The 24,738-nt window shown below is 49.3% G+C and overlaps 10 protein-coding genes across 10 annotated transcripts; 7 read left to right on the top strand and 3 right to left on the bottom strand.

Moving 5' to 3' along the window:
- The first annotated feature begins 199 nt into the window (after positions 1-199).
- BDW43DRAFT_276987 (uncharacterized protein) lies at positions 200-2,191 on the top strand. Its single transcript, XM_032042015.1, has one exon. The coding sequence runs from the start codon at positions 342-344 to the stop codon at positions 1,929-1,931; it is 1,590 nt and encodes a 529-aa protein (XP_031900157.1). The 5' UTR covers positions 200-341; the 3' UTR covers positions 1,932-2,191.
- A 463-nt stretch (positions 2,192-2,654) lies between these two features.
- On the top strand, positions 2,655-3,665 carry BDW43DRAFT_276988 (uncharacterized protein). The gene has a single exon (XM_032042016.1). It carries the CDS (start codon positions 3,047-3,049, stop codon positions 3,452-3,454), a length of 408 nt encoding a protein of 135 aa, XP_031900158.1. The 5' UTR covers positions 2,655-3,046; the 3' UTR covers positions 3,455-3,665.
- On the top strand, positions 3,424-7,113 carry BDW43DRAFT_91589 (carbamoyl-phosphate synthase (glutamine-hydrolyzing) CPA2). Its single transcript, XM_032050700.1, has 2 exons — positions 3,424-6,699; positions 6,763-7,113. Exons 1-2 carry the CDS (start codon positions 3,859-3,861, stop codon positions 6,868-6,870), a joined length of 2,949 nt encoding a protein of 982 aa, XP_031900159.1. The 5' UTR covers positions 3,424-3,858; the 3' UTR covers positions 6,871-7,113.
- Positions 7,114-9,129, top strand: BDW43DRAFT_91586 (S-adenosylmethionine-dependent methyltransferase). The gene is made up of 3 exons (XM_032050699.1): positions 7,114-7,622; positions 7,682-7,981; positions 8,038-9,129. The coding sequence occupies exons 1-3, from the start codon at positions 7,356-7,358 to the stop codon at positions 8,974-8,976; spliced, it is 1,506 nt and encodes a 501-aa protein (XP_031900160.1). The 5' UTR covers positions 7,114-7,355; the 3' UTR covers positions 8,977-9,129.
- An 8-nt stretch (positions 9,130-9,137) lies between these two features.
- BDW43DRAFT_276995 (40S ribosomal protein uS19) lies at positions 9,138-10,693 on the bottom strand. The gene is made up of 5 exons (XM_032042017.1): positions 10,571-10,693; positions 10,485-10,503; positions 10,206-10,263; positions 9,747-10,043; positions 9,138-9,685 (listed from the first exon to the last, which is right to left on the bottom strand). The coding sequence occupies exons 1-5, from the start codon at positions 10,586-10,588 to the stop codon at positions 9,616-9,618; spliced, it is 462 nt and encodes a 153-aa protein (XP_031900161.1). The 5' UTR covers positions 10,589-10,693; the 3' UTR covers positions 9,138-9,615.
- A 194-nt stretch (positions 10,694-10,887) lies between these two features.
- On the bottom strand, positions 10,888-11,808 carry aspf8 (ribosomal protein P2). The gene is made up of 2 exons (XM_032042018.1): positions 11,464-11,808; positions 10,888-11,401 (listed from the first exon to the last, which is right to left on the bottom strand). The coding sequence occupies exons 1-2, from the start codon at positions 11,620-11,622 to the stop codon at positions 11,231-11,233; spliced, it is 330 nt and encodes a 109-aa protein (XP_031900162.1). The 5' UTR covers positions 11,623-11,808; the 3' UTR covers positions 10,888-11,230.
- A 2,052-nt stretch (positions 11,809-13,860) lies between these two features.
- BDW43DRAFT_91639 (ATP-dependent (S)-NAD(P)H-hydrate dehydratase) lies at positions 13,861-15,856 on the top strand. Its single transcript, XM_032050701.1, has 6 exons — positions 13,861-14,066; positions 14,129-14,168; positions 14,221-14,267; positions 14,323-14,333; positions 14,389-14,421; positions 14,489-15,856. Exons 1-6 carry the CDS (start codon positions 13,976-13,978, stop codon positions 15,365-15,367), a joined length of 1,101 nt encoding a protein of 366 aa, XP_031900163.1. The 5' UTR covers positions 13,861-13,975; the 3' UTR covers positions 15,368-15,856.
- Positions 15,857-16,429: 573 nt separating this feature from the next.
- BDW43DRAFT_311401 (putative adhesin) lies at positions 16,430-16,786 on the top strand (the record flags this gene model as incomplete). Its single annotated transcript, XM_032047186.1, has 1 exon — positions 16,430-16,786. The coding sequence occupies one exon, from the start codon at positions 16,430-16,432 to the stop codon at positions 16,784-16,786; it is 357 nt and encodes a 118-aa protein (XP_031900164.1).
- Positions 16,787-17,026: 240 nt separating this feature from the next.
- Positions 17,027-19,934, bottom strand: BDW43DRAFT_277007 (DNA replication licensing factor MCM7). The gene is made up of 4 exons (XM_032042019.1): positions 19,488-19,934; positions 19,305-19,435; positions 17,337-19,248; positions 17,027-17,270 (listed from the first exon to the last, which is right to left on the bottom strand). The coding sequence occupies exons 1-4, from the start codon at positions 19,806-19,808 to the stop codon at positions 17,202-17,204; spliced, it is 2,433 nt and encodes an 810-aa protein (XP_031900165.1). The 5' UTR covers positions 19,809-19,934; the 3' UTR covers positions 17,027-17,201.
- A 327-nt stretch (positions 19,935-20,261) lies between these two features.
- pex1 (AAA family ATPase peroxin 1) lies at positions 20,262-24,061 on the top strand (the record flags this gene model as incomplete). The annotated part of the gene is made up of 4 exons (XM_032047187.1): positions 20,262-20,372; positions 20,435-20,674; positions 20,727-20,805; positions 20,865-24,061. The coding sequence occupies 4 exons, from the start codon at positions 20,262-20,264 to the stop codon at positions 24,059-24,061; spliced, it is 3,627 nt and encodes a 1,208-aa protein (XP_031900166.1).
- Positions 24,062-24,738: the final 677 nt, after the last annotated feature.

Here is a 24,738-nt window from a genome sequence, read left to right on the forward strand (position 1 = left end):
GACGTTAAATCCAACCGCACCGCAACCATAATACAAGAAGGCTTCTTATTTTAGAACAGGTCGCCTCAGATAAAATCGTTCCACATTTACCCCCGTACAATTTTGATAATGCATTATATGTTATCGAGTATCTATGTGCTGTAAGACAAACCCTTGCAGCCACCAATCACGTGGAACCCGGAATCGGCTTACCTAACAGGGCATCAAACAAACAACAGAAAAAACAACTTGAATCCGGGGTAGATACCTTGCCATAACTGAAATAAAACGGACCATCAGATCTCCACAGTTACGTTTCAGATTCCGTGCTTGACTTCATCGTCCATACCTTCGCTCACCCCATGGCCCCTAACAACATATCCGCTACCCCTGCGCACATTCCCCCCTTCGCAAGTCCGCTAGCTCCTTACATCAAAACCCGCCAGGAAGCCCTCCGCATTCGACAGGCCCTAACCTCCTATCTCCGATCCCAACTTACGTTCGCCGATGATGATCCGGATCACCCGAATTCCCATGCCCAGTCTCATCTCTCCTTATGCGTACCTCAAGATGCCGTTATCGATGTGAAACCTATCCCGTCCGAGCTGACCGGCCTAAGAAAGGAATACCTGCAGGCGTTGCAGGCGAATCTGAATGCAAAGAAGGAGTATCGTGCAGTGTCCGAGAGACATATATCCAGAGTATCCCAGGGGGGAGATACTGCTGGAGTTGGCACACGCGCTGTTGATCCGAACACAGAACTAAAGGCCTATCTCAGACTGCTTCGTGATCGTCGCCGACACGCGAAATTACAGATCACAGAACATTATTTTGAAGAACTTAAGACCCGAAATTCAATCAAACCCGAGGACTTTGATAACACGGGGAGTCGAAGCAAACAGTTTGCCCTACCAACGGATCTGAAAGAAGGTCAAAATGACTCTTCCTCCGGGGATGAAATTGAGAGCTTGTTACACAACCTTGAAAGGGCTGTGGTACGCGCGAGAAGTCAGCTGGATAGAGAAAAGAGTCTGCTGGAGGAGCTGAGGGCGCAGCATGAGACTGGGAATGGGCCTGGCAACGATGGAGTCCTGCCAGGTGTGAAGGTTGCGGCACTACAACAAACACGAGACGCTTTGGTACAATGGGTAGAGGAGAAACTGATGAGTGTTGGTAGCAACGAGGAGGGTCTTATGCAGGAAATTCCCCCTGAGGAAATTGAGAAGTCAGACCATTTGCTGGAAATTCAGAAAGCACAGGTTGCAGAACAGTATGCCGCCTACGTGGATGCTCGTAAGCGTCTTCTTGATGCAGCTTCTAGGGCTTGCCAGCCGGTTGGGACCATCTCTGAGCAACCTGCGAGTCACCCGACAAAGCAAAGCAAAGCCACTCCCGAGGAAACGTCATCCTTGGAGCCGGTGGAGCTTTTGTCCTTTGTGGATGACTTCCTCCTCCCACTTTCCAAATGCCAACGAGCACTAGCTTTGCAGAAGTTCTACTTGGCTGGAATTCTCGCAAAGGAAAAATCTACGACCCTTCGCATGCTGAATCGTTTGAGTGATGAGAGCCACCTGCTTCCGGAGTACCCTATCCTTGCTCGCCATGCTACAATCCCAACGGAGCCCACCAAACCAGATGAAGTCGTTGCGCTAGCTGAAGCATGGGCATTTGCGTCCGAAGCGGCAGGGATGAATGAGCGAGAATATGTAAAACAAACTATCGAAGAAGGCATCGAAACCGCACAAGATGCGGAGAAGGTGTTGCGGGAAGTATACGATGTATTGAACCAGGACCTAGAGGAGGTCCTGCGAGACCAGGGCAAAGAGGGCAGGACAGATATATGGGCACATGAGGCTCAGTCCTCCAAGTCGCGCATGCGACCAGGTGGAAATGGCAAGCGGGCTAAAGGACCGTGGGCTAGGCTTGACGGACGAATAGGAGTTACGGACTGATGGACCCATATGACAAGAAAAGTTAGTCGCGACCAACCAAGGGGTACTAAGTACATTTTATCTAGCTTGTGAAGAGTTCATGAGTCAATGGCAAATCCTTGCAGGTATCGTAGTTCCGACAATAGTAAAATGAATTATATGGTTCCAAGCGATGGCGTGGGGACTCCGAATGCCGGTGTTCCCGTGCTTAGCTGCCATTAGCGCGGTAGCGAGCGCTCTGTAGCGGAGACACCATCCAATTGATACAATCTGCAAAAAGGATTGATCTGCAATTTAGTTGAAAATTTTTTTGTGCGAGGATTTGCAGCCAGCGATTAGGCGTTTTAAGACCATGTAGAAGGGATTTTGCTTGCAGACTCAACCACTGATGGTGAGGATCAATTTCAATGGGTAATGATTAATTATAATCTCCAATATCTCAGACGCTGATTATGAGTTATCATTATTCAAGATCCATAGTCCCCATACCCGTTTCTCCATAGTAGGCCATTGACTCATTCAGCTAGGCCGAAGCAGGTTAGAGTCGCCAGGAACTAGAGCAGTTAGTGTCTTTGCGGCTCTGGTCTCTGTGATCTCCTGAACTTACCCTAATTGAGGGATATGATTGGCGGCATTATCGGGCGGTGGTTCTCCCGCCTCCTGATGAGGAAAAGAAATAGAGAAAAGAACAAAAAAAAGAGAGGATGGCTCCGCACACCGGAGCTCTTATCGGCTCTGGAGGTTGGGGCACTTTCGCGTTTTCGGGGGGCCCATGTCGTCTATCCTGGCCTTTGGTCTCCAGAAGAACTCACTTGTCCATTGACTCATCGCCCTACCCAGGCTTTTTTAACCTTTCTTTGGAAACTTTTCTTCCTTTCTTCCTTTCTTTATCTCCATTCCCCTCTACCTACTTCGTTTCCTCCCCTACTCCCTGGCCGTTCATCCTGTCTTTCCTTTAGTCCTCCCCTGTGTCCCTGGGCGTGTGGCGTAACGCAGGATAGTAGGGTGCCAAAAAAACTAAACCCATTCAGCGAAATCGGCAGGATATCCCTCGCGTCTTTTTCTGTGAATATTACCGGAAAAGAAAGAGAACGAACTAAAGTCAATTGGTTTTCGGATCAACAGCGCCGTGCGCAATGGTTCTCTCTACTCGTTGCGGGCAGGCCACGGCCTCGCTTTTGCGTCAGCGTTGTCTGGCCGAATCTCGCCGTTCCACACTTGCTCTGCGTCCATTCTCCTCTCAAACTACTGCCCATTCGACGGCATCGAGTCTGCGATTGCAGCAGAAGACGCCTTCACCATGGCGACCGCAGCAGCTCCGCTCCTTCTCTAGTGCAATTACCCGCTTGGCGTCGGAGTCGACAAATGCCCCCTCCGCTGAAAGCTATCTTGCTAGTGGAGTCGTACAGCCAGGTCGCAACCTGGTCGACGTGAAGAAGGTACTTGTGATCGGTAGTGGCGGTCTGAGTATCGGACAGGCCGGAGAGTTTGACTATTCTGGTAAGTCGCAAAGTCTAGTATATATATTTCTCCACACAGCCTAGTTTGGTCTTCAACCCAGTTTACCAATTGGGACAACCACTGCGTCCGTGCAAATGAACATCCTATGTTGGTGTGACGTGGTTTGTATTAAGTGAAAGGAAGTGAGCGCAGTGGGGACAACAATTGGGTCGAGGCGACTGCACTATCATGTCTGAATAATAGAAGCTAATGCTGGCTTTCGAATGGTATAGGATCCCAGGCTCTGAAGGCTCTCAAAGAAGCTGGTGTGGAATCTGTTTTGATCAACCCTAATATTGCAACGATTCAGACCGATCACAAGCTTGCAGATGAAGTCTATTACCTCCCCGTTACTCCGGAATATGTGACATACGTCATTGAGAGGGAACGACCCGATGCTATCTTCCTTTCCTTTGGTGGACAGACCGCCCTGAATTTGGGTGTGCAGATGAACCGTATGGGTATCTTTGAACGTTACGGCGTGAGAGTCTTGGGAACGAGCATCAAGACTCTGGAGACTAGCGAGGATCGTGATCTTTTCGCCAAGGCACTGAACGAGATTAACATTCCCATCGCTGAATCCATTGCCGTCAATACTGTTGATGAGGCTCTCAAGGCCGCAGAGGAAGTTGGTTACCCCATTATCGTCCGTTCTGCATATGCACTTGGTGGTCTGGGTTCTGGATTTGCCAACAACCCCGAGGAACTGAGGAACTTAGCGTCCCGCTCCTTGACCCTTGCTCCCCAGATTCTGGTTGAGAAGTCTCTCCGAGGCTGGAAGGAGGTTGAGTATGAAGTTGTTCGTGATGCTGACAACAACTGTATCACTGTCTGCAATATGGAGAACTTTGACCCCCTCGGTATCCACACTGGTGACAGTATCGTTGTTGCTCCCAGTCAGACGTTGTCCGACGAGGAGTACCACATGCTTCGCACAGCTGCTATTAAGATCGTCCGTCACTTGGGTGTCGTTGGTGAATGTAACGTGCAGTATGCCTTGCAACCCGATGGTCTGGACTACCGTGTGATTGAAGTCAACGCTCGTCTCTCCCGTTCTTCGGCTTTGGCATCCAAGGCCACCGGTTACCCTCTCGCCTACACTGCTGCAAAGATTGGTCTGGGCCATACTTTGCCTGAGCTTCCCAATGCCGTGACAAAGACTACTACCGCCAACTTTGAGCCTAGCTTGGATTACATTGTTACCAAGATCCCCCGGTGGGATTTGAGCAAGTTCCAGCACGTCAACCGGGACATTGGAAGTGCTATGAAGTCGGTCGGTGAGGTCATGGCCATTGGTCGTACCTTTGAAGAGTCCTTCCAGAAGGCTATTCGCCAGGTAGACCCTCGGTTCCTTGGTTTCCAGGGCGATAAGTTTGAGAACCTGGATGACGTCTTAAAGAACCCTACCGATCGCCGCTGGTTGGCCGTCGGTCAGGCTATGCTCCACGAGAACTACTCTGTGGACAAGGTACATGAGCTGACCAAGATCGACAAGTGGTTCTTGTACAAGCTACAGAACATCGTTGACTGCCAGAATGAGCTTAAGGAAATTGGCAGCCTCTTCGGCATCCAAAAGGAGACCATGCTTAAAGCGAAGAAGCTTGGTTTCTCTGACAAGCAGATCTCCCTCCTTGTCGGATCGTCTGAGGACGAGGTTCGTGCTCGCAGAAAGAGCTTCGATATCACCCCATGGGTGAAGAAGATCGATACTCTTGCTGCTGAGTTCCCTGCGGATACCAACTACCTGTATACTACCTATAACGCCACTTCCCATGACGTTACTTTTGATGACCATGGAGTTATTATTTTGGGAAGCGGTGTCTACCGTATTGGAAGCTCCGTTGAGTTTGACTGGTGTGCGGTTAACGCCACTCTTTCTCTCAGGAACATGGGCAAGAAGACTGTCATGATCAACTACAACCCTGAGACCTACTCTACTGACTTCGACACTGCTGACAAGCTCTACTTTGAAGAACTCAGCTACGAGCGTGTCATGGACATCTACGAGCTTGAGGCTGCCAGTGGCGTTGTTGTGTCTGTCGGTGGTCAGCTGCCCCAGAACATTGCTCTTCGTCTGCAGGAGACTGGTGGCGCCCACGTCCTTGGTACCAACCCTGTTGATATTGACAAGGCTGAGGATCGTCACAAGTTCTCCCAAATCCTGGATAGCATTGGTGTTGACCAGCCTGCTTGGAAGGAGCTTACGTCAGTTGCTGATGCAGAGCGTTTCGCCGAGTCCGTTGGTTACCCCGTCCTGGTTCGCCCTAGTTACGTCCTGTCTGGTGCTGCCATGAACGTCATCTACAGCCAGGATGAGCTCAAGGAAAAACTCCTTAATGCTAGCGCTGTCTCTCCTGACCATCCCGTCGTCATCACCAAGTTCATCGAAGGTGCTCAGGAAATTGATGTTGATGCCGTCGCTTCGAATGGCAAGCTTCTGTTGCATGCCGTCAGTGAGCACGTTGAGCCAGCCGGTGTTCACTCTGGTGACGCCACTCTTGTTCTCCCCCCAGCTTATCTTGATGAGTCGGTTATGGGCCGTGTCAAGGAGATTGCCGAGAAGGTTGCTAAGGCCTGGAACATCACCGGTCCTTTCAACATGCAGATCATCAAGGCTGACCAGGAAGGTGCTCAGCCTGAGTTGAAGGTCATTGAGTGCAACCTTCGTGCCTCCCGTTCCTTCCCATTCGTCAGCAAGGTTTTGGGCACCAACTTCATTGACATTGCCACCAAGGCACTTGTTGGCCGTGACGTTCCTGAGCCTGTGGACCTTATGGCAGAAAAGCGTGACTACGTCGCTACCAAGGTCCCTCAGTTCAGCTGGACCCGTCTTGCTGGTGCTGACCCATTCCTTGGCGTCGAGATGTCCAGTACCGGTGAAATTGCCTGCTTTGGCAAAGACTTGGTTGACGCCTACTGGGCATCTCTCCAGTCCACCATGAACTTCCGTGTGCCCGAACCTGGTGAGGGCATCCTTCTTGGTGGAGACATCAAGAACCCTGCTTTGGCCAAGATCGTTGAATATCTTCAGCCTTTGGGTTACAACTTCTTCGCTGCTAGCTCTGCTGTTAAGGCTCATATCGAGTCTACCGCTAAGGAGGATGTTTCCGTACAGGTCATTGAATTCCCTAAGAAGGATAAGCGTGCGCTACGCGAGGTCTTCCAGAAGTATAACATCCGTGGTACTTTCAACCTTGCTAAGACCCGGGGCAAGACCCTGCTTGATGAGGACTATGTTATGAGGCGCAACGCCGTTGACTTCGGTGTTCCTCTGTTTATGGAGACTAAGGTATGTTAAGACCAGCATTTTTCTTGTATCCTCTTCACTGGTGCTAACTTTGTTCTCTTGTAGACTGCTCTCCTCTTCGCCCAGGCCATGAGCGAGAAGCTGCCCCGTTCCGAGGGTATTCCTTCTGAGGTCCGCAGCTGGTCCCAATTCGCCGGCGGCAAGCTGCTGTAAACCAGCATCTACAACAGCGTTCAAAAACAAAAGTTTTGTCGACATAATAATCCCCTGATTTTGTTTTATTTTCGAGGCACGGAAAAGCCGTTTGGCGTAGCGGATAAGGCTCAACATTGATAGACTTTTTATTTTGCCTTGACATTGGGCTCTCTAGGCTGCCTTTGCCGGGAAATGCGGCCATGGTGGAACCTCTTTGTTTCTATTTGTTCTTGTTACCCATTTATGATTCTTTCCAGTAGGCAGGCTTTGTGCTTGAGCGAGAAAAGCATCCAGTGAGCCTTTCTGAATTGATAGCCATGATTCAATTGTGTGTATACTTCGTATCTTTTTGGATATTTGATTTGTCCATTTCTATAGTGAACAACCAATCAGTAAGGAGTGTATAGACTGACTAAGCATTGGACCGCCTTAGCTTTTTGTGGTTCGGACTTTCCATGTCTTTCATAGAGTAAGTTTATACAGCTTTGAAGTTCAATGGTAGCATGTCTTTAGAAGCTCCTCTCTCTTCCGTACAAACCAGAGCCACCCAGGGTCCGGCACCCGGTGGATTGGGGAGAGGTCTTTTCGCGTCAGATAATATCAATATTGGAGAAGATGTTCTACATATCACCAGTCCATTTGTGGCTGTGTTGGATACTCAGCGACTGGGTGATACGTGCTCAGGATGTCTTGGGAGCTACCACTTACAGCAGCGCTCTCCGACTTTGAATCGCTGTGCTGGCTGTAAGGTGGTGAAGTATTGTAATAGGGTTTATACTCCTTGCACCCTCTCTCCACCGTCATTAACACTCACTAATACGTACACCAGGCCTGTCAAACAAAAGATTGGAAATATATTCACTCTCTGGAGTGTCCGATCTTTAATAATCTAAGTCCTCGCATTTTGCCAAGCAATGCTAGAGCCCTTCTGCGGATAGTCCTGCGCAGTGGTCGTAAGAGGTACTCCGACGAGGAACTAGACCTCTTCTTTCAACTTGAGACTCATATCAAGGAAATTCGCGATCAAAACCCTGCCCAATGGGAGCGTATTGCCCTAACGTCTAAGGCAGTCAAGGCCTACTCTGGAACAGATATAAAAGAGGAATTGATATCAACCTTCGGCGCCAAAGTGAGCATCCCAAACTCCGAGAGCCTCCATCCTTGAAATCTTTTGACACATCCAAGCTCGAATTGAACTCATTCAACCTCACCAACGCATTCTACGACCGCATTGGTCTCTATATACACCCTTACGCCGCCATTCTCAACCACAACTGTAACTACAACGCTGTCGTCGGATTCGAAGCCGAACAACTATATATCAAAGCCATCCGCCCGATCCAAAAAGGCGAGCAAATCTTCATATCCTACATCGACACCACAAACCCGGTTCATATCCGCCGCAACCAACTCCGCGAGCGGTTCTACTTCGACTGCGAATGTCCCAAATGCCAGCAAGACCACCTTTCCAAACCAGACGATAGCCCCCAAACGAGCCATGCACAAAACCTCTCCGCCCTAAAATCCGCAGAAAAGGATGCCTACGAGTTTCTACACGATTGCCCAGCAGCTTCGGACTTGGATCCCAAGGAAACCGCCGCAAAACTTCAATCTTATATCCGATTCCTCTCACAGACTTACTCATGGCCCGTCACCAGACAACCACTCGTTTCCCTCCGAGACGAACTCATCGTTTCGCTGCTCTCGGCCAGTAATAACAACTCCGCGCTCGTCCAGTCTGCGATCCGATATCTCCGTATCGACCCTATTGTCTATGAAGATAAACGTCACCCCATCCGTCAGCAGCACGCGTATACAATGGCTAAAGTAGCGCATGCAGCTATTGCTATGAATACCGATATGACTTTGCTGGCTTTGGTGCGGCCTCTGCTTACGCTGGAACCGAGGCTTATTGCTTGGTCTGTTCTGAGTCGGCTTGTTGAGACGCAATCTGAGGCCTGTACTGTGCCGAAGTTACAGTGTATGATTAGGTCGGATTTTGATGATCTGAATCGATGGTTTGCACAGCACGGTATGGACCCTACGAAGAGGGAGGATGATATATGGAACGAATGGAAGAAGATTGAACTGCTCGTGGATGCGGCGCTGGGGGAGGGGTATTGATATGGCGTGGCTTTGTTTTTGTTTCTCCTGGGGTATGTAGAATTGATTTGGATGCTGTGAAGCGCTACGACTTGTTTTGGCTATGGGACACTACCTCCAGCATAGTTTATGGAGCAAGCTATTTCCGCGTTGTATCAATAAGGATTGATGCACTAGGATTATGGTAAACGATTTTATACCCGTTGTCTAAATCTACCGAAATACACATCTTCGAGTGTGACCTTGAGTATATTGAGCGCAAATAATGCCAATTAGGATAGTAAGATCAAAGGCTACAATTACGAAAGACACGTGGACAAGAGGCATAATACACAACACGAGCCGCAGACGAAGTGTTTGAAAGAAAAAGAAATCGTTAAATTAGACCCCGGTTCCTAAATAAACAGTGAAAGGAACGGGTAGTCTTGCCTCGTCCCAATGGAGCTAAGGACTAAAGATCTCAGGATCGGAGTAGGAATCCGTGGTTCGTTCATATGCCGACAAGACCTTTATATTGAGATGCAAACAGCTGACCCGCACTTGGCATACAAGTATGATGATCCCAAATAGACGCAAATGGTATCCATCGTTTTTGATTTCTTCTCCCAACACAACTGGACGCCCATTCCTCCACGCGACACCCCAGAAAGCTTTTCTTCTTTACTTGAGGGGAATGAAACGAGAAGAGTGAGTGGCACCGATACCAGGACGACCGTGCTTGACGGGCTTGCTGTGTGGTTGTTAGACGGTGATCTTCACGTAATGCAAAGTTGAGCAAAGGCGTAACATACTAGGAGATGGAGAATTCTCCAAGGTAGTGGCCAACCATCTCAGGCTTGACTTCGATCTGGTTGAACTCCTTTCCGGAGTAGATACCGATGACGGAGCCGATCATCTCGGGGACGATGATCATGTCACGGAGGTGAGTCTTGACGAGGTCGGGCTTCTCGTTGGGCTTAGCCTCCTGCTTGGCCTTACGGAGCTTCTTGATGAGGCCCATAGGCTTGCGCTTCAGACCACGGTTGAACCTACGGCGAGCGCGGGCGTGCACGACATCGCGGAGCTGTTCGGAAGAGAGGTCGAGGAGCCTGTAGTACGTCCACATGTCAGAAAGACGCCCTTGCAAATGTTGTAACCTGATACGCCCGACTCCCACGAGAATCAAACAGTCGCGAAATAGATGCCATCGATGATATCGCTCGTTCGGAGTCGGGCTTAGCTGGTAGCGGGAATTTCAAGTTGTCACATACTGGTCGAGATCAATACCGCGGTAGGAAAACTTGCGGAAGGTTCTTCTGGCCTTGATAGCTGTAAACCGATAACCAGTCAGCGCCCTATTCGATCCATTCTTCGGTGATTTCCAGTTGCATCGCGTATATCGGATTCAAATTCGCCCCTTCGCTCCAGACAACCCATAGCTTTTTATATCCACATCATGCTTCATGTTCCATCCAATACGAATCCATCCAAGCGACTTGCATTCCGACATCGAGTAGTAGGGAAGGGAAAGGGGTTTCACGACAACGTACCGGCAGCCTCCTCAGCGTTCTAACAAAACATAGGTTAGTATACAAGACTTTGATCAACATGTCATGCTAGACGGATATGCACTCACGTATTCGGTGTCAGCCATTTTTGCGGGTGTTCCTCTCAAGGTCGCTTTTCGAACAGCACTCGAAAAGCGAAGGGACAGTGGGTTGTCGTGTCGTGTCGCTGATAAACGTTCGTCGGGCCAAATCTTGTGCTTGACGCTGCGGTTGGGAGGTGGGCTGAGATTCGCCTAAGCGACGGCTAGGGTTGTAAACCTAGACACTAGACCTGTTGTGGATTGCTTGATGTAGGGTTGAAGATCTGAAGCCCTAACTTTATTTACGAATAGGGGAATTTAAATGGACATTTGAGATTATCGCTGCTATCATTGGCTATTGGTTACGATGGTTCTGCTTCTGGTTAACTGGGGCTTAAAAGGGCCTAACTCTTTCTGATATGTAATTAATGGTTGCAGTACAATTTCGCGCCCCATAATTCATACTCGAAAGTCAGCTTACGCGCATCTACGTGATATGCAAGTCGTGGAGGTCAGATAATCTGTATTGGCTATCAACGAGCTTTTTCAGCTCACGCATGCAAAATTCGTAACTGCATCAGAGTAGCCTGAGACAAGCAGATTTGACCGAAATAGGCCATTTTCCTCCCAATACTGCAAATGACTGCCAGATTTCTGTTCCCCCATGAGATATCACGGAGTTTTTGAGGGTCGTACGAGTGAAGGCGCTTAGTCGAAGAGACCGAATCCCATGTCCTCGTCGGACTCCTCCTTCTCCTCCTCCTTCTCCTCCGCGGCAGGGGCGTCGCCACCGGCAGCAGCACCGCCAGCAGCAGGGGCAGCAGCACCAGCACCACCGGTGGGAACGGTAGCGAGCTTCTCAGCACCCTCAGAGATCAACTGTAGTGAGTAGATTGTCAGTAGACATTCCAAATATCTTGATCATCTGATGCAATACGAACCTGCTGGATGTCCTTGCCCTCGAGCTCGGAGAGGAGCTTCTGGAGACGCTCCTCATCGGCGTCAATGCCGACAGAAGAGAGAACGCCCTTGATGTCCTCAGCAGAGGGGCTGGTGTTGCCAGCAAGGGTGATAAGAAGGTAAGCGGCAAGGTGCTTCATTTTGAATCTGTACCGATTAAAACCCTGTCAGAACTCGAGTACAATTTAAATCGTGGGCATAACAAAGTAATGCTCTAGGTCATAAGCACATACTGATTTGTTTAATAAGTGAACAAGAGAATCAATCGATTTAACCGCAAGTTGGGCGGAGACTGAAACGTCGAGTTCGCTGAGGGTTAGCGATATGGATGGAGGAAAGTCGAAGATTCGGATCGCCAAAATCGCAAGAAAAGTGCGTTGCGGCTGGTGGTTGTGGCTCATGGACCCAAAAGTTCTCTAAGCGAGCCTGTGGCGCATGACAGGGACGCATTCAATTCTTACTAAGAGCCTTCCGGATGACTTGGTCTGACACGTGACCGGTTGCTTCTAGAAGACAGGATGGCAACTGGCTGCAACTTATTTAAACCGCCGGCACTCTCGTCTTGTCGACTTCTGGGTTCTATTCTCTGCGCATCTCACGGCTTCGACGTCTCTGTTTCATTCACCCTAACTCCTTTGGCTGAGCTAGGGTGACCAGACGGCTCGTCTCGAAGTCTCAAATATTGAACCTTCAATTCTCCCGCAGAAGAAGTCATGAAGTTACCCCATCACACTAGCCACCGACGGTGAACCTGGCCTCAACACTACTTCTCTCTGCGACTGAGATCTGCGCATTTGGATTCGCTTTCAGCGCCAAGATGAGCGTAAGAGCGCCTTAATCTGTTATTGCTAGTTATGATTGCTAACTTTTGACGTAGTTTCTCGATTCCGTTCTTTCATCCATAGAGACGGGCAAACCGTCTCCCATACCGCCAGTGACTGCCACACACTCGACACCCATTTCCTCCCTAACTGCCAAATCTGAGGCTCGTAGGCCCAACACGACCACTCGTGATGTTGCTGAGCGGACAAGTAATGCTGCAGGTACGAAACGCAAGGCCGAGGAACAGTTGCAGCGTCCTCAGAAGCCTCTTACCCAGTCATCTACTAGCAAACAACCCCTTTCTAAACCAATGACGGCTTCTTCGTCTGCGGTTTCTAAGCCTCGTCCCATCGCTACTCCTGCCGCAAAGCCTGCATTAAAAAGCAGTGTACCACAACCGTCAGCATCACGGAAAGCAGCTCCGGTGTCCTCAAAACCTCCTCCGAGAGGGTCATATGCGGAAATCATGGCAAAGGCAAAGGCACTACAAGAAAAGGCCCCAGCGCAAGTGGGCATGTTTAAGCATCAGGCAGTTCCTAAGGAGAAGCTCAGCAAGACGGAACGGAAGAAACGAGCAATGGAAGCACAAGCTAAGGAGAAAGATGCACGGTCTGGAAAGAAACCCGCCTTCGCACCCAATTCAGGTATCAAATCTGGCGATGGCAAACCCTCCAGGAAACGGGAACCTGAAGAGCTTTCATATAAGGGCACTTCACGGCCGACGCCATCTACGGCGGTACCGGAATACAAAGGAACTGCTGGCATACCCGCTCGGCGCCCTCCAGACGACCGGAAAGCACAGGTTCGAGCGGGCAAACGATCTAGAATGGATGAATATCTCGGAACGGATGAAGAAGACGAGGGAGATTATGCAGACGGCTATGATGACTACTATTCGGACGCATCATCGGACATGGAAGGTGGCTTCGACGATGTGGAGAATGAAGAAGCAGCCGCATTGGCAGCCGCCAGGAAAGAGGATGAAGAAGAATGGCGCTTGGAGCTTGCAGCCAAGCAAGCGAAGTTGGAACGCCGCAACAAGCTCGCTTTATTGGCATCTCGAAGACGTTGAGGCTACAAAGCAGTCTCTTTTCCTTCCTTTGGTTTTCTTTTATCCGTAATTTCTGATAAACTTCTTCGGCACATTTTCCTTTTGGCTTGGAACGGAGCATCAGCGAGAAATACCCGTTACATATGACATCTTTTTTCCCTCTTCTTCCACACTCTTGCTCTATTTCTTTTGTTTCAGGGCGAATTTTGTTTTACGATATGTTTTTTGGCTCATTTTGTGCATTAGCGAGCGTCATGGTGTTGATAGATTGGGGGGCAACGCTTGCCTGATTTTTATTTATATTTTTACTGGAATGTTCGTATTCATTGATTTGCGTCTTCATCCCTACTATGTGGAGTCAGGGGCGTCATCCTTACATATATCGGTTCCTTGTCTTGAATTCCATATTTACTTAACGTCCAACGTATAAATGGACAGCATTCTTTATCAGCCCCACTTACTAAGTAGTAGTAGGCGGTGACATCACAGCTTCTCTACCTTCTTCATCTCTCTTTGTTTTACTGTTCTACTCTCCTCTAACCAAACATCATATTCTATTGCTGGATGTGTTAATCGTACTCCCTTCAATTGAATCGGAAAGTTTTGTAACACAGCGCATCATGGAGGTTCACCATATTACGACATCCCCGAAGATTCTCTTCAGTAAGGTGCGCAAGATTGTGCCGCCTATGCTGGAGAAATTCCACAAAGGTCTGTCTCTCTTGTGGCGCTTGTACCAGAATATAAGGCCTTTATATTAATGGTAAACGCAGGCCAGCATGGTCGTGTTGCAGTCATTGGAGGGTCTCTAGAGTACGCCCACTTCTCCCTATCGGCCAGGTACCCGCTATACTGACTGATGAAGCTACACGGGAGCTCCATATTTCTCTTCCATGGCTTCTGCTAGACTAGGTATGTGAGCTAGAGTGATATGTACCGATGAAATAACGTTGACTAATCTGTTCAGGTTGTGATATGGTAGGACGCCTGAACCCATCTCACCATTCATGTGACGGTTCCTGACAGCGAACAGAGCCATGTTATCTGTGAGCGATCTGCAGCTACGGTAAGCTTATGTCGTGTCATTCTAGTTTGCTTACTCCCTGAACGTCTCGGCTGACCAGTTCGTGCAGGTCATCAAGTCTTATTCTCCGAACCTGATGGTCCACCCTTTGCTACCAAGCAGCGAGTCCGTACAAGATCCGAATTCGATTGATGCGCCAAGCCTTGCTAGTCCCATCATTGACATGTTGTCCCGTCTTCATGCCCTAGTAATAGGACCGGGGCTGGGTCGTGACGGGGTAACACTGAAAGTGGTCACGGAAGTCCTGAAAGAAGCGCGATCTCAGTCGATACCGTTTGTTTTGGACGCTGATGGACTGATGCTTGTTACTGAGCAACCAGACCTTGTTAGAGGCTACAAAGATTGCATTTTGACGCCTAACGTTAACGAGTTCAGCCGTTTGGCCAAGGCGTTAAATATCGATGTCCCAAGCATCGCGCAGATCGAGTCAGATGGAGGCGACAAGACGAGTCGAGAAACCGAAGCCTGCGAGAAGCTGTCACAAGCTCTCGGTGGCGTGACAATCATCCAGAAAGGGCCTCATGATGTGATATCAAATGGTGTAACGAGCATTGTCAACGATATTGTTGGAGGATTGAAGCGCAGTGGAGGTCAGGGAGACACGCTCACGGGATCGTTGGGCACGCTGCTGGCCTGGCGAGCAGCTTACCACAATGGACTTTGGGATTCGGGCGAGAAAGACAACCAGAAGGAGGCGCAGAGTAAGCAGGAGATCCAGGCGGAGCTTGAGTCATCGGACAGAAGAATGTCTCCAGCAACGACACTCCTGCTTGCTGCCTGGGCAGGTAGCGGAATTACTAGAGAGTGTTCTCGCCGCGCCTTTGAGGCCAAGGGCAGGAGCATGCAGGCTAGTGACCTCACCGACGAGGTCCATGAAACTTTCCTAAAGTTAATTGGTGAGCCAGAGCAATCGAAGATGCGCCTGTAAACTACCTTCGTGGCTTGCAATGTATCGTTCCAAATAGCCATACACTTTGATACAACATGAAGTTGGGGTTTAGCATATCGTAATTTAGCTTTTCTCTATGTTCCGCCATTCTCTATCCAAGAACTCTTCGTCTAGAAACACTATAAATAGTACGTTACTCTACTGTCGCCAATCGTCAAGGGAGTACATCAATCACTCTGAGCTAAATCGCTGACAAGTATAGTTTTGCAGATGAAAGAGGAGTTACCCGGATCCCTCGCTTCGAACTCTCCACTATTCGCCAAGTTCCAGGATGGCCCTCGTCGATATACGAGAGCGGCAGCGAAGACGTCTCTACTGAGAGCTGAACATCCCGTCAGGAAATGACTATCTGTTCTACCGGTCCATTCATGGCACAGACATGACAAACCTATGACAAAGGGATATACAGTGCTGACACCTCAAGACTGACAAGTCAAAGCAATTCTCTACCACCGGCGTCATCTACGCATTAAAAAGTGCCACGTCGGAACACGCATCCGGGAGAGAGATAGCGAGTCAAGACTAGATAGTTAACCTATCTAGAACCAAAGTTCAATGTCCACCCCACCACATATCGTCCCAGGCTAATACTTCCAGATCTGAACTCGACGCCTTGTCCCATGTTTCGGAGCTCGTATTCGATACCACCAGCCTTTTAACTTCCAACTCAATTGTTGAGTCCGACAAACTCTGAAATCGAAACTCTGAAAGCAATGTCTGCACAAGGAGGCATGTCTTGGGCAATACCGTTCATGTCTTTGCTATTTCCCAACCTGTTCTCGTGATACTACTTGGAGGCCTGACAACCCGTGGCTGACTTCCATTTTACGAGACACCCCCAATGTCAAATTGTCTTCTGGGTGATATAGGCCCCCAACATAGAATAAAAAAGGAAAGGAAAAGTTATATAAAGCACGATAGTATCACCATTCTCAAGATGAAATAGAACACCAACACCAAACAAACAAAGCTCATATCAAAATCCACATACTCTTCAAAACATCTATACTCATCCCAATACCTTCCTTCATAACAACCAAAATGCAAACCCTCTTAAACCTCACCACACTCCTGCTGGTGACTTCTTCCCTTGTCTTCGCAGACCCCGCCAGGCCCGTCTGCGGCACCTGCAACCCTCTGTCGGGTCAAAACAACTGCGACATTACGACCTCCTGCATTAACACGGGCACCCGATTCCATTGTGCCTGTCGCGCAGGATACAAGGCGTCGAAGAACAATAACGACGTCACCAAGCAGTTCCGGTTGAACGTGCCCAATTTCCAGTTCCTGGTGTTCACTCCCGAGTTCACTCAGTGTAATACGCTTTGTGATAATGCGTCCGGAGCGGGTCCGGATCTCTGTGCTGAGGTGCCGATTCAGTTTCAGTGTCCGGTGTAGGCAGAGCCTTTGTGCTCTTCTATAAGGGCTGTGTTGGGAGGGAGGACGTGTAGTGTGATAATTAGGCGGTGCTGGTGAGATTGGTGGTTTTTGTCCGAGTTAATCTACGTTCCTTTGGGTTGGCCTTAGCGATACGGTCTCACTTTGTCATTCCTTAATATTAGCTCTGATTGGAATGTTATGTCTACTCAACTATTTCCACTGGTTATATTGGAAGATGTAATGAGGTATATATTAGTCCCAGACTCCATTGAGAAACTCTGCACCATAACACCCGTGCCAAGTCTAGCCTCTCGAAAGATCATCAATACGGAACGATAGCCAAATTCAGACGACATGATTAGCCCTGAATAGCTCATGGCAAGTAAACATTAGATATTCTTTTTCGACGAGCACTATGAAAAAACACCCTTCTTTACATAGCCATTTCCGCATCGCCACCAATAAACATCAGACGTGTGCCATTGCCATTAACTTGCCAGACCTGGAAGAGTAATATATTAGCTGCCGTCGAATACAAGAGAGAACTGGGCTTGATTGAGATACTTACTCCGAGCTCGTCATACTCATCGACAGTCATCGTGAGCTGGTCTTCAGTGAAGCCCTTGGCAAGGACTCGTTCTCTGATCCTCCGCATATTGAGTTCACCGTCTTCTCCTACGGCTGCGGCACCACTCTCCCACATGCTGCGAATGAGGTGGTAGATCTTGCTGCTGGGTGTCTGATCCGCACTGCCCTGGCCATCGTTAGACAGAGATTCCCTGCTGACATCAACGAGACGTAAGGCCTCATCCACGTCTTCTGTAACAACCTCCTCGCTAAACCGAAGACGAGCGAGCGCCTGCGAAAGACGAACAACACCCAGTAAGGTACGTGGGGTCACATGAGCGAACTGCTTCTTCTCACTCTCATCGCGCTTCTGCTGCTTCCTCATCCTCACGTATGCTCCAACCATGTAGTCTGAGACAGAAGCGGGAACGACGGGCCGGTAGGTGCGCGCCTTCGCAATATACTGGCGAACCTCATGAGGCGTAAACATAACACCCGCATCCTCGCTTTCGGGGTGCTTGTTATGCATGTGAACGTAAGTGACGTGGTGTGCCAGTTCTTCATCACCATCACGAGATGGGGTGTCGAGAATGAGGAACATGACATCGAAACGCGAAAGCAAAGCGGCAGGGAGGTTGATGTTCTCGACCGGAGACACACGTGGGTTATACCGTCCATAAAGCGGGTTAGCCGCCGCCAAGATAGACGTACGAGCATTGAGAGTGGTTGTGATTCCTGCCTTGGAGATGGAAATCGTCTGCTGTTCCATCACTTCGTGGATCGCGGTTCTGTCCGAGTCATCCATTTTGTCAAACTCATCAATACAACAGATACCATTGTCGGCCAGGACCAAGGCTCCTCCCTCTAGTACCATCTCGTCCGTTACAGGATCTCTCATCACAGCAGCCGTGAGACCGACGCCGCTACTTCCTCGGCCAGTAGTGTACACACCTCGAGGAGCAACCTTAGCAATATACTTTAGCAACTGCGACTTGGCAACACCAGGATCACCCATTAAGCAAATGTTAATATCACCACGAATGTGCATGCCGTCACCCATCTCTTTCGTAACACCTCCGATGAGCAGAAGAAGCAAAGCCTTCTTCACGTCAAGGTGGCCGTAGATCTCAGGGGCAATAGAGCGTGCCAGGTACTCATACATGTTTCCAGACTTTTGATGTTGTTCGATTTTGCGAAGAGTCCGGCCATCCATCGCCGTTTCATCGTAGGACTTCTTATGTTGGGTTATATGTTGAGCCTCCATGTAGGTGTCGGTCAGCAGCCCAGCACGGATAGCTCTGAATCCGGTGTAAGGAGTGGGGAGGAAGATTCCTGCAATATCAACCACATCACCAGGATTTAATTGCCGTGTCAAACTGCCATGGCAGTGAACGGTCATTGTTCGGGGAATATGGCCGACGGGGACCTGGTCTGCCATTTCCTGGACCTTCACTTCTTGGAAGGGAACAAACTTCGACGCACGAGTAGACAGGAATAGCTGTCCCTTAGAGTTATTCTGTTGGCACTCATTTGACTTACACTCTGTCATGGGAAGGTATGATTTCGTAGTGATTGGCTGGAAGACCTCAGATCCACAGCGATCACAGGTGTAGGCGTTAATTTGGACAGCCGGCTTGACATCGGAGACACGGGTAGTTATGCCACGGACAGTAATTAAACTACCTAGATGTTCCGCTCTTACATTTCGAACTGCAAGGGCTTTGGATTCACGTTCGCTGCTTGACCCAGAGGGAGTAATAGGCTTAAAGTTCAAGGTGTATCGACGGGTTAACTCCGGGGGGAATATAGATGGCTCAGCTGCTGTGTCCATGTCGGCTTCCATAGCCATGGCCATGGCCTCGTTTCGCTTCTCACGCTGGGACATGATAACATCAAGGACATCGTCCTTGAATCTATTTTCAATCAGCCGAAAGTTCCTCTTATTCAAGGACTTGATATCGTCGCATACGTGATCTCCTTGGTTTCTTTAGGCATGACAGCATCAGCCGCCTGTGAAAGAACATCAACATAACGCTTGGTGTTCTTTAGCACAGATTCGACAAGTTTGAGGTCCGTCTCCTCCGGGAGTGATTTCTCGAACTATTATGATAGTGTTAATCGGGTATCAAGAAGCAAGAGCTAGAGTACCCACAGTAGCTAGATCATCCAGCTCAATCAGGATATTTGTGCGTTCACGATCTGCTATTTCTTGGAGAATCTGCATATATTTGACTTTTGGTTCGCGGCGCCTGCGGCTGGATCCTTCTCTTTGAGCACCATTCCCATCTTCTACATCATCCATAAAATCATATTCATCGCTGGTGCGGTCTCCATCGACGTGCAAGTCCTCAATAGCCTCTGTCGCAGCGGAAACGGAAGCTGATTCAAAGGTTTTGAAGTGCGTTAGGAAGTCCTTGAAGGCATCCAATTGCGCTGCATAGTCGACAGGAGCGTGGTATTGAAGCAAAGCCATGATGCGACACTGGGAAAAGCCAGTTTAGATTGGCAACTATCTGGCAAAGTGATGCGAATGGCGACAGTACTAGAGTCGCATCGACCGGGGGGCAGAAAGAAGCGGCGGGCGTACTCTTGGTGATTTCTCGGAGAAGTTGGTAGTGGATCAAAACTCGGAACCCCAGCAACCGCAACCTGAGGCCGCCCAACACGTCGCGACGCGAAACTAACGCGCATCTCATTCTTAAAATGAGCCTAGTCTAAAAATGAACTAGTTCAATATGCACGTGTATCGGAACGGAATAAGCCTCGGCCCGAATTCTATGAACCGGCCGGCTCGGCGCACGGCGCATGGCGGGCGATTGATTGCGGAGTCGATGTCCGGGGACATGAACAGTTGCGGCCTCCTCTCTTCTTCAAGAGCTCGCTGTTACTTGTGAACAGAAGGTATCTACCCTTTCAGCGCCTGATAATGGCGCCCAAGAAGCCCTCTACCACAGCAGAGGTCGCCCTCGTACCTTTGAAGAACTGTTTAGTGAACCTGCCGCCATCGTTGGTCACACTACTTGTCAATGCCAACACTGTAAGCTAGCTCTTCGTCCGCTGTGGATGCCAATTCGCTTGGATTAGCTGATACCCCGTTAGCCTGCGCAAAATGTGATTGTCGAGCTGCAATACAGGCCTACACCTGGAAAGACTGGAGCCAATTCAACACAGCGATCATGCTATCTGGGGTGGACCGGGATGCCAAGCAAGCGAAAGCTTGCACCCGTTGTTGGAAAGGATGGTATCAACAGTGGCCCCTCTTCTAGAGAGCAGGATATCTCTATTGTTGAGTTGGACTCCACATTTGGGAGAGTCTTGGGCCTATCTGAAGGTCAAAGAGTATGCTCATTAACTACTATGCTACGTGTCTACCAGGCTAACGTGCTGTCAGGTCGGGATATTCATTCATTTAGACCCTCCGGTAGCGCATACTATCAATATAGAGCCCTTGACTCCTGAAGATTGGGAAAGTATGGTTAATGCTCTCGACCCTTCTGAGATTGTGGTAACTAAGTCATCTTGTTTACAGTCATCGAGCTCCATGCGACATTTCTAGAACTTAATCTTCTGTCCCAAATCCGGGCTCTACCAAATCCTACATATAGCACGGCTCAGCCGGACCATATGCACCCTCTTGCGCTGCATCTTTCCCCGACGTCAACCGCCAATATTGTCATCACGTCTCTCACACCCGCGCCAGGGGACACCTCTCCATTTGCCAAGATAGCACCTGATGCCGAAGTTATTGTTGCCCCGAAAGTGCGTCCCAAGAATACGAGAGGAGCTCGAGGGGATAGTCGAAGTGTTACTGGGAGCAGCCGGAGAAGTGTGGGGGGGCGGAGTAGCGGAAGTACTGTACGGCCAAAAAGTGGGAAACCTGACTCAACAAGCAGAGGCTGTCTCTATTTCAGAGGTATCGACCGGCAGTGGCCTGACCAGTACTTTGACGGAGAATTGGAAGATGATAGCAATGAGGGCTTCCGCGTTTGGGTAGACCCCGACATACTTGCATCAAACGAACTTCGTGGAGCTAGCTGGGCGTGCATCAACATCATTCAGCCGTCCGGCTTGAAACCTCCGCCCGACCCTCAACAGCAGTTAAACCAAGCAGAACAAAAAACAAGCGAGGCCGGCGTACCTACAATGAAACTAGTTGCGAAATTGCTTCCGTGGGTAGACGCTCCGCACACTCAGCACCTGGCTATGTCTACGCTGTTATGTTCTGCTCTTGGTGTTGAGGGTATGGTAGGTGGTATCGTTCGTGTCGAAGCAGCCCCTCCGCCGTTGCAACGGTCGGCTGTCAAGTCACTCAAGGTCTATCCTTTCATGGCTGATGCATCAAAGAAAAAAGATGGGCTGAAATTCGGTGCTGACACCGCGGCGGCGAAGGATGCACTAGCTGAACGTATAAAAGTAATATACAGCAGCCCTGGCACGGAAAAGGGGTTACTATCGGGGCCTCTAACGGATGGAATGGTCCTCCCAAAGACAAACAATCACGCGACAGTGTCTGCATTTGACGGCGCCATTATCCGATTTGATCCTCCCCTAAAGACCGCCTCCGAACCAACATTCGGGTGGTTGCAGGGATCGGAAGCTAAGCTACCACTTGAAATCCAGTCTGAAATTCCTCGGCCCCCAGATCAAGACCCGTCCCCTATGCCCACAGAAGACACAATACCTTCTAGAGCACCCGAGATGGTGGGCATCGACAAGGTCATCTCACAGTCTCTTGATAATCTAACTAAGTCATCATCAATCCTGGTGACCGGCGGTCTTGGTTCTGGAAAAACGAAGCTTAGTCACCTCCTGGCACATCGCGTTCGTAGAGACTACCTCTTCAATGTGAAATACTTCTCTTGCCGAAAACTCGTCACTGACGAGACCCGGATCGCCAATATCAAAGAGACTCTGAACCGCCTTTTCATGTCCGCTTCTTGGTGCTCTCGCCTAGGCGGGCAGTCAGTCGTGATCCTGGATGATCTCGATAAACTGTGTCCGGTAGAAACGGAGCTGCAGGTAGGAGGAGATAATGGCCGCAGCCGTCAGAACAGTGAGGTGATCTGCTCGATAGTGCGAGAATACTGCTCCGTGAATTCTTCAGTAGTGTTGTTAGCAACAGCACAGTCAAAGGAGTCGTTGAACAACGTTATAGTCGGAGGCCACGTGGCCCGTGAAATCATTCACCTGAGGGCTCCGGATAAGGAAGGCCGACGAAAGGTGCTGGAGCAGCTGACGAGTCAAGACAGAGGTGCTAATATCACGACTAACGGTCATGCACGAGAAGCCAGTGGATCTACCCAGGGCTCATGGTTAGATCCGTCGAATCCAGATAGCCGCCCGAGTTCTGCTGGAGCGGATGGTTTTGTCTTAAGTCGTGATATAGATTTCCTCGAATTGGCTGGCAAAACGGATGGATATATGCCTGGCGACTTGGTTCTACTCGTCTCTCGAGCGAGGAATGAGGCTCTAATCCGCTCTGTACAAGAACTATCGGGAACCTCGAAGGCGATCACTCTTGGCGCTGACGACTTTGAGAATGCGATTAAAGGCTTCACACCGGCCTCCCTTCGTAACGTTACTCTTACATCTTCTACTACAACATTTTCCGGTATTGGTGGCTTGCACGAGACTCGGCAGATGCTTTTAGAGACTCTCCAATACCCTACCAAGTACGCTCCCATCTTTGCACAATGTCCTCTGCGTCTGCGGTCTGGCTTGCTACTTTATGGCTTTCCTGGTTGTGGGAAAACCCTTCTGGCCAGTGCTGTCGCAGGCGAGTGTGGCCTGAATTTCATAAGTGTTAAAGGCCCTGAAATCCTGAACAAATATATCGGTGCAAGTGAGAAAAGCGTACGGGATTTGTTTGAAAGAGCTCAAGCCGCTAGACCCTGTGTCCTGTTCTTCGATGAATTCGACAGTATAGCGCCTAAGCGTGGTCATGATTCCACAGGTGTCACAGATCGCGTGGTTAATCAGCTGCTCACACAGATGGATGGCGCGGAAGGGCTTTCTGGAGTTTATGTTCTTGCCGCTACTTCTCGACCGGATTTGATTGATCCTGCACTGCTGCGTCCGGGTCGTCTAGATAAGTCTTTGCTCTGCGGTATGCCGAGTCACTCAGACCGTGTCGACATTATCAAAGCTGTCAGTAGCAAGCTGGTGATGACCGACGAAATTGCGACTCGCCTAGATGAAGTGGCCGCGCGGACAGAGGGCTTTTCTGGAGCTGATCTTCAAGCCGTTGTCTATAATGCCCATCTTGAAGCCGTCCATGATGCTCTCGGGGATCGCACCGCTGATAAGCCAGCAGCCAAAAGCAACACCAAGCAATCAGCGAGTACCAGTACCAAGTCGTTCATCCAGTTCCTTTACTCCACGTCAGAGCAGGGTAATGGAACAGTATCCATGCCTCCACCTGCAGCTGTTGCGGCCAAGCTTGATGCAATCAAGAGTGCTCGGCGGCGCCAGCGGCAGATTGAGCAGGGCACAGCCAACACCACGACTCCTGCGACGAATGAAACCACTCAGGAAGAACCTCGTCAAGAAATCGTGATAAGATGGGAACACATGGAGCGATCACTTAGCACAACACGTAGCTCGCTCAGTGCTGCAGAGCGACGGCGACTTGAGGCGATATACCGCGAGTTCGTGGTTGGTCGGAATGGCGAGATGCCTAATGGCGAGGGCGGCCGAGAGATTGGAGGGCGAACAAGCCTGATGTAAATGCATAGTTAAATATGTACTGTACATTGATATTCAATAGATCTATATAGACGGTTGTACATTATTGTATAGCTACATGTAGCAATTTTTGCAGGTACTGCACTGTCAGTAGTGGAGGTTTGTTCAGTCATGTTGAAGAGGTATGACAACGTCAAAATGTCAAATCCCCATTTGGAACCCTCAAGCAAAAGAGACACGAGAGTCACGAAACATCCAACCTCCAAATTAAGCCTATAAAGATATCTAAAAAGAAAAAGAGGAAAAATAAGACATAGCGTCTCTTCTTACAAGATGGTCATCCTTGTACAGGGGCCATGCTAATCTTCTCTGTATCGTGTCAGTTTGAATTAGATATCACTTAGAGTTGATTTGTATACTATCATTCGATTCATCATGACATGGCCAAATTGGTCAGCATGCAAAGATTTATGGCTCTGTGATACACGTATCATAATGAAGAAACAGAATTATGTTCTGGGTTATCTATAACTAAAATTTTTTTTTTTGCCTTTGAAATATAGTATTGTACGCTAGATAAAAGTAAAGCAGCACAACACTCAACTAAGCCCGATAGTTTGTCATGGCTAGAGTTGCTTACTGTCAACTAAAGGATATCTTCCCAGATCAAGACTACCCAGTCAGAGTCAACGCTGACCGCACATGGCCATTGCATCGAA

The sequence above is a fragment of the Aspergillus alliaceus genome (assembly GCF_009176365.1).
Source record: "Aspergillus alliaceus strain CBS 536.65 unplaced genomic scaffold BDW43scaffold_23, whole genome shotgun sequence".
NCBI lineage: Eukaryota > Fungi > Ascomycota > Eurotiomycetes > Eurotiales > Aspergillaceae > Aspergillus > Aspergillus alliaceus.

Bases quoted from the DNA above. Each gene is read 5' to 3' on its own strand.
- BDW43DRAFT_276987 (XM_032042015.1), top strand. From the start codon at position 342: ATGGCCCCTAACAACATATCCGCTACCCCTGCGCACATTCCCCCCTTC.
- BDW43DRAFT_276988 (XM_032042016.1), top strand. From the start codon at position 3,047: ATGGTTCTCTCTACTCGTTGCGGGCAGGCCACGGCCTCGCTTTTGCGT.
- BDW43DRAFT_91589 (XM_032050700.1), top strand. From the start codon at position 3,859: ATGAACCGTATGGGTATCTTTGAACGTTACGGCGTGAGAGTCTTGGGA. The intron at 6,700-6,762 runs GTATGTTAAGAC...GTTCTCTTGTAG, and splicing joins CTCTGTTTATGGAGACTAAG to ACTGCTCTCCTCTTCGCCCA.
- BDW43DRAFT_91586 (XM_032050699.1), top strand. From the start codon at position 7,356: ATGTCTTTAGAAGCTCCTCTCTCTTCCGTACAAACCAGAGCCACCCAG. The intron at 7,623-7,681 runs GTTTATACTCCT...TACGTACACCAG, and splicing joins TGGTGAAGTATTGTAATAGG to GCCTGTCAAACAAAAGATTG. The intron at 7,982-8,037 runs GTGAGCATCCCA...GACACATCCAAG, and splicing joins TATCAACCTTCGGCGCCAAA to CTCGAATTGAACTCATTCAA.
- BDW43DRAFT_276995 (XM_032042017.1), bottom strand. The intron at 10,044-10,205 runs GTATGTGACAAC...GACGTACTACAG, and splicing joins CGCGGTATTGATCTCGACCA to GCTCCTCGACCTCTCTTCCG. The intron at 9,686-9,746 runs GTATGTTACGCC...ACAACCACACAG, and splicing joins GGAGAATTCTCCATCTCCTA to CAAGCCCGTCAAGCACGGTC.
- aspf8 (XM_032042018.1), bottom strand. From the start codon at position 11,622: ATGAAGCACCTTGCCGCTTACCTTCTTATCACCCTTGCTGGCAACACC. The intron at 11,402-11,463 runs GTTCGTATTGCA...TACTCACTACAG, and splicing joins AGGGCAAGGACATCCAGCAG to TTGATCTCTGAGGGTGCTGA.
- BDW43DRAFT_91639 (XM_032050701.1), top strand. From the start codon at position 13,976: ATGGAGGTTCACCATATTACGACATCCCCGAAGATTCTCTTCAGTAAG. The intron at 14,067-14,128 runs GTCTGTCTCTCT...TGGTAAACGCAG, and splicing joins GCTGGAGAAATTCCACAAAG to GCCAGCATGGTCGTGTTGCA. The intron at 14,169-14,220 runs GTACGCCCACTT...TGACTGATGAAG, and splicing joins GTCATTGGAGGGTCTCTAGA to CTACACGGGAGCTCCATATT.
- BDW43DRAFT_277007 (XM_032042019.1), bottom strand. From the start codon at position 19,808: ATGGCTTTGCTTCAATACCACGCTCCTGTCGACTATGCAGCGCAATTG. The intron at 19,249-19,304 runs GTATGCGACGAT...GATTGAAAATAG, and splicing joins AAAGAAACCAAGGAGATCAC to ATTCAAGGACGATGTCCTTG. The intron at 17,271-17,336 runs GTAAGTATCTCA...TTACTCTTCCAG, and splicing joins ATGAGTATGACGAGCTCGGA to GTCTGGCAAGTTAATGGCAA.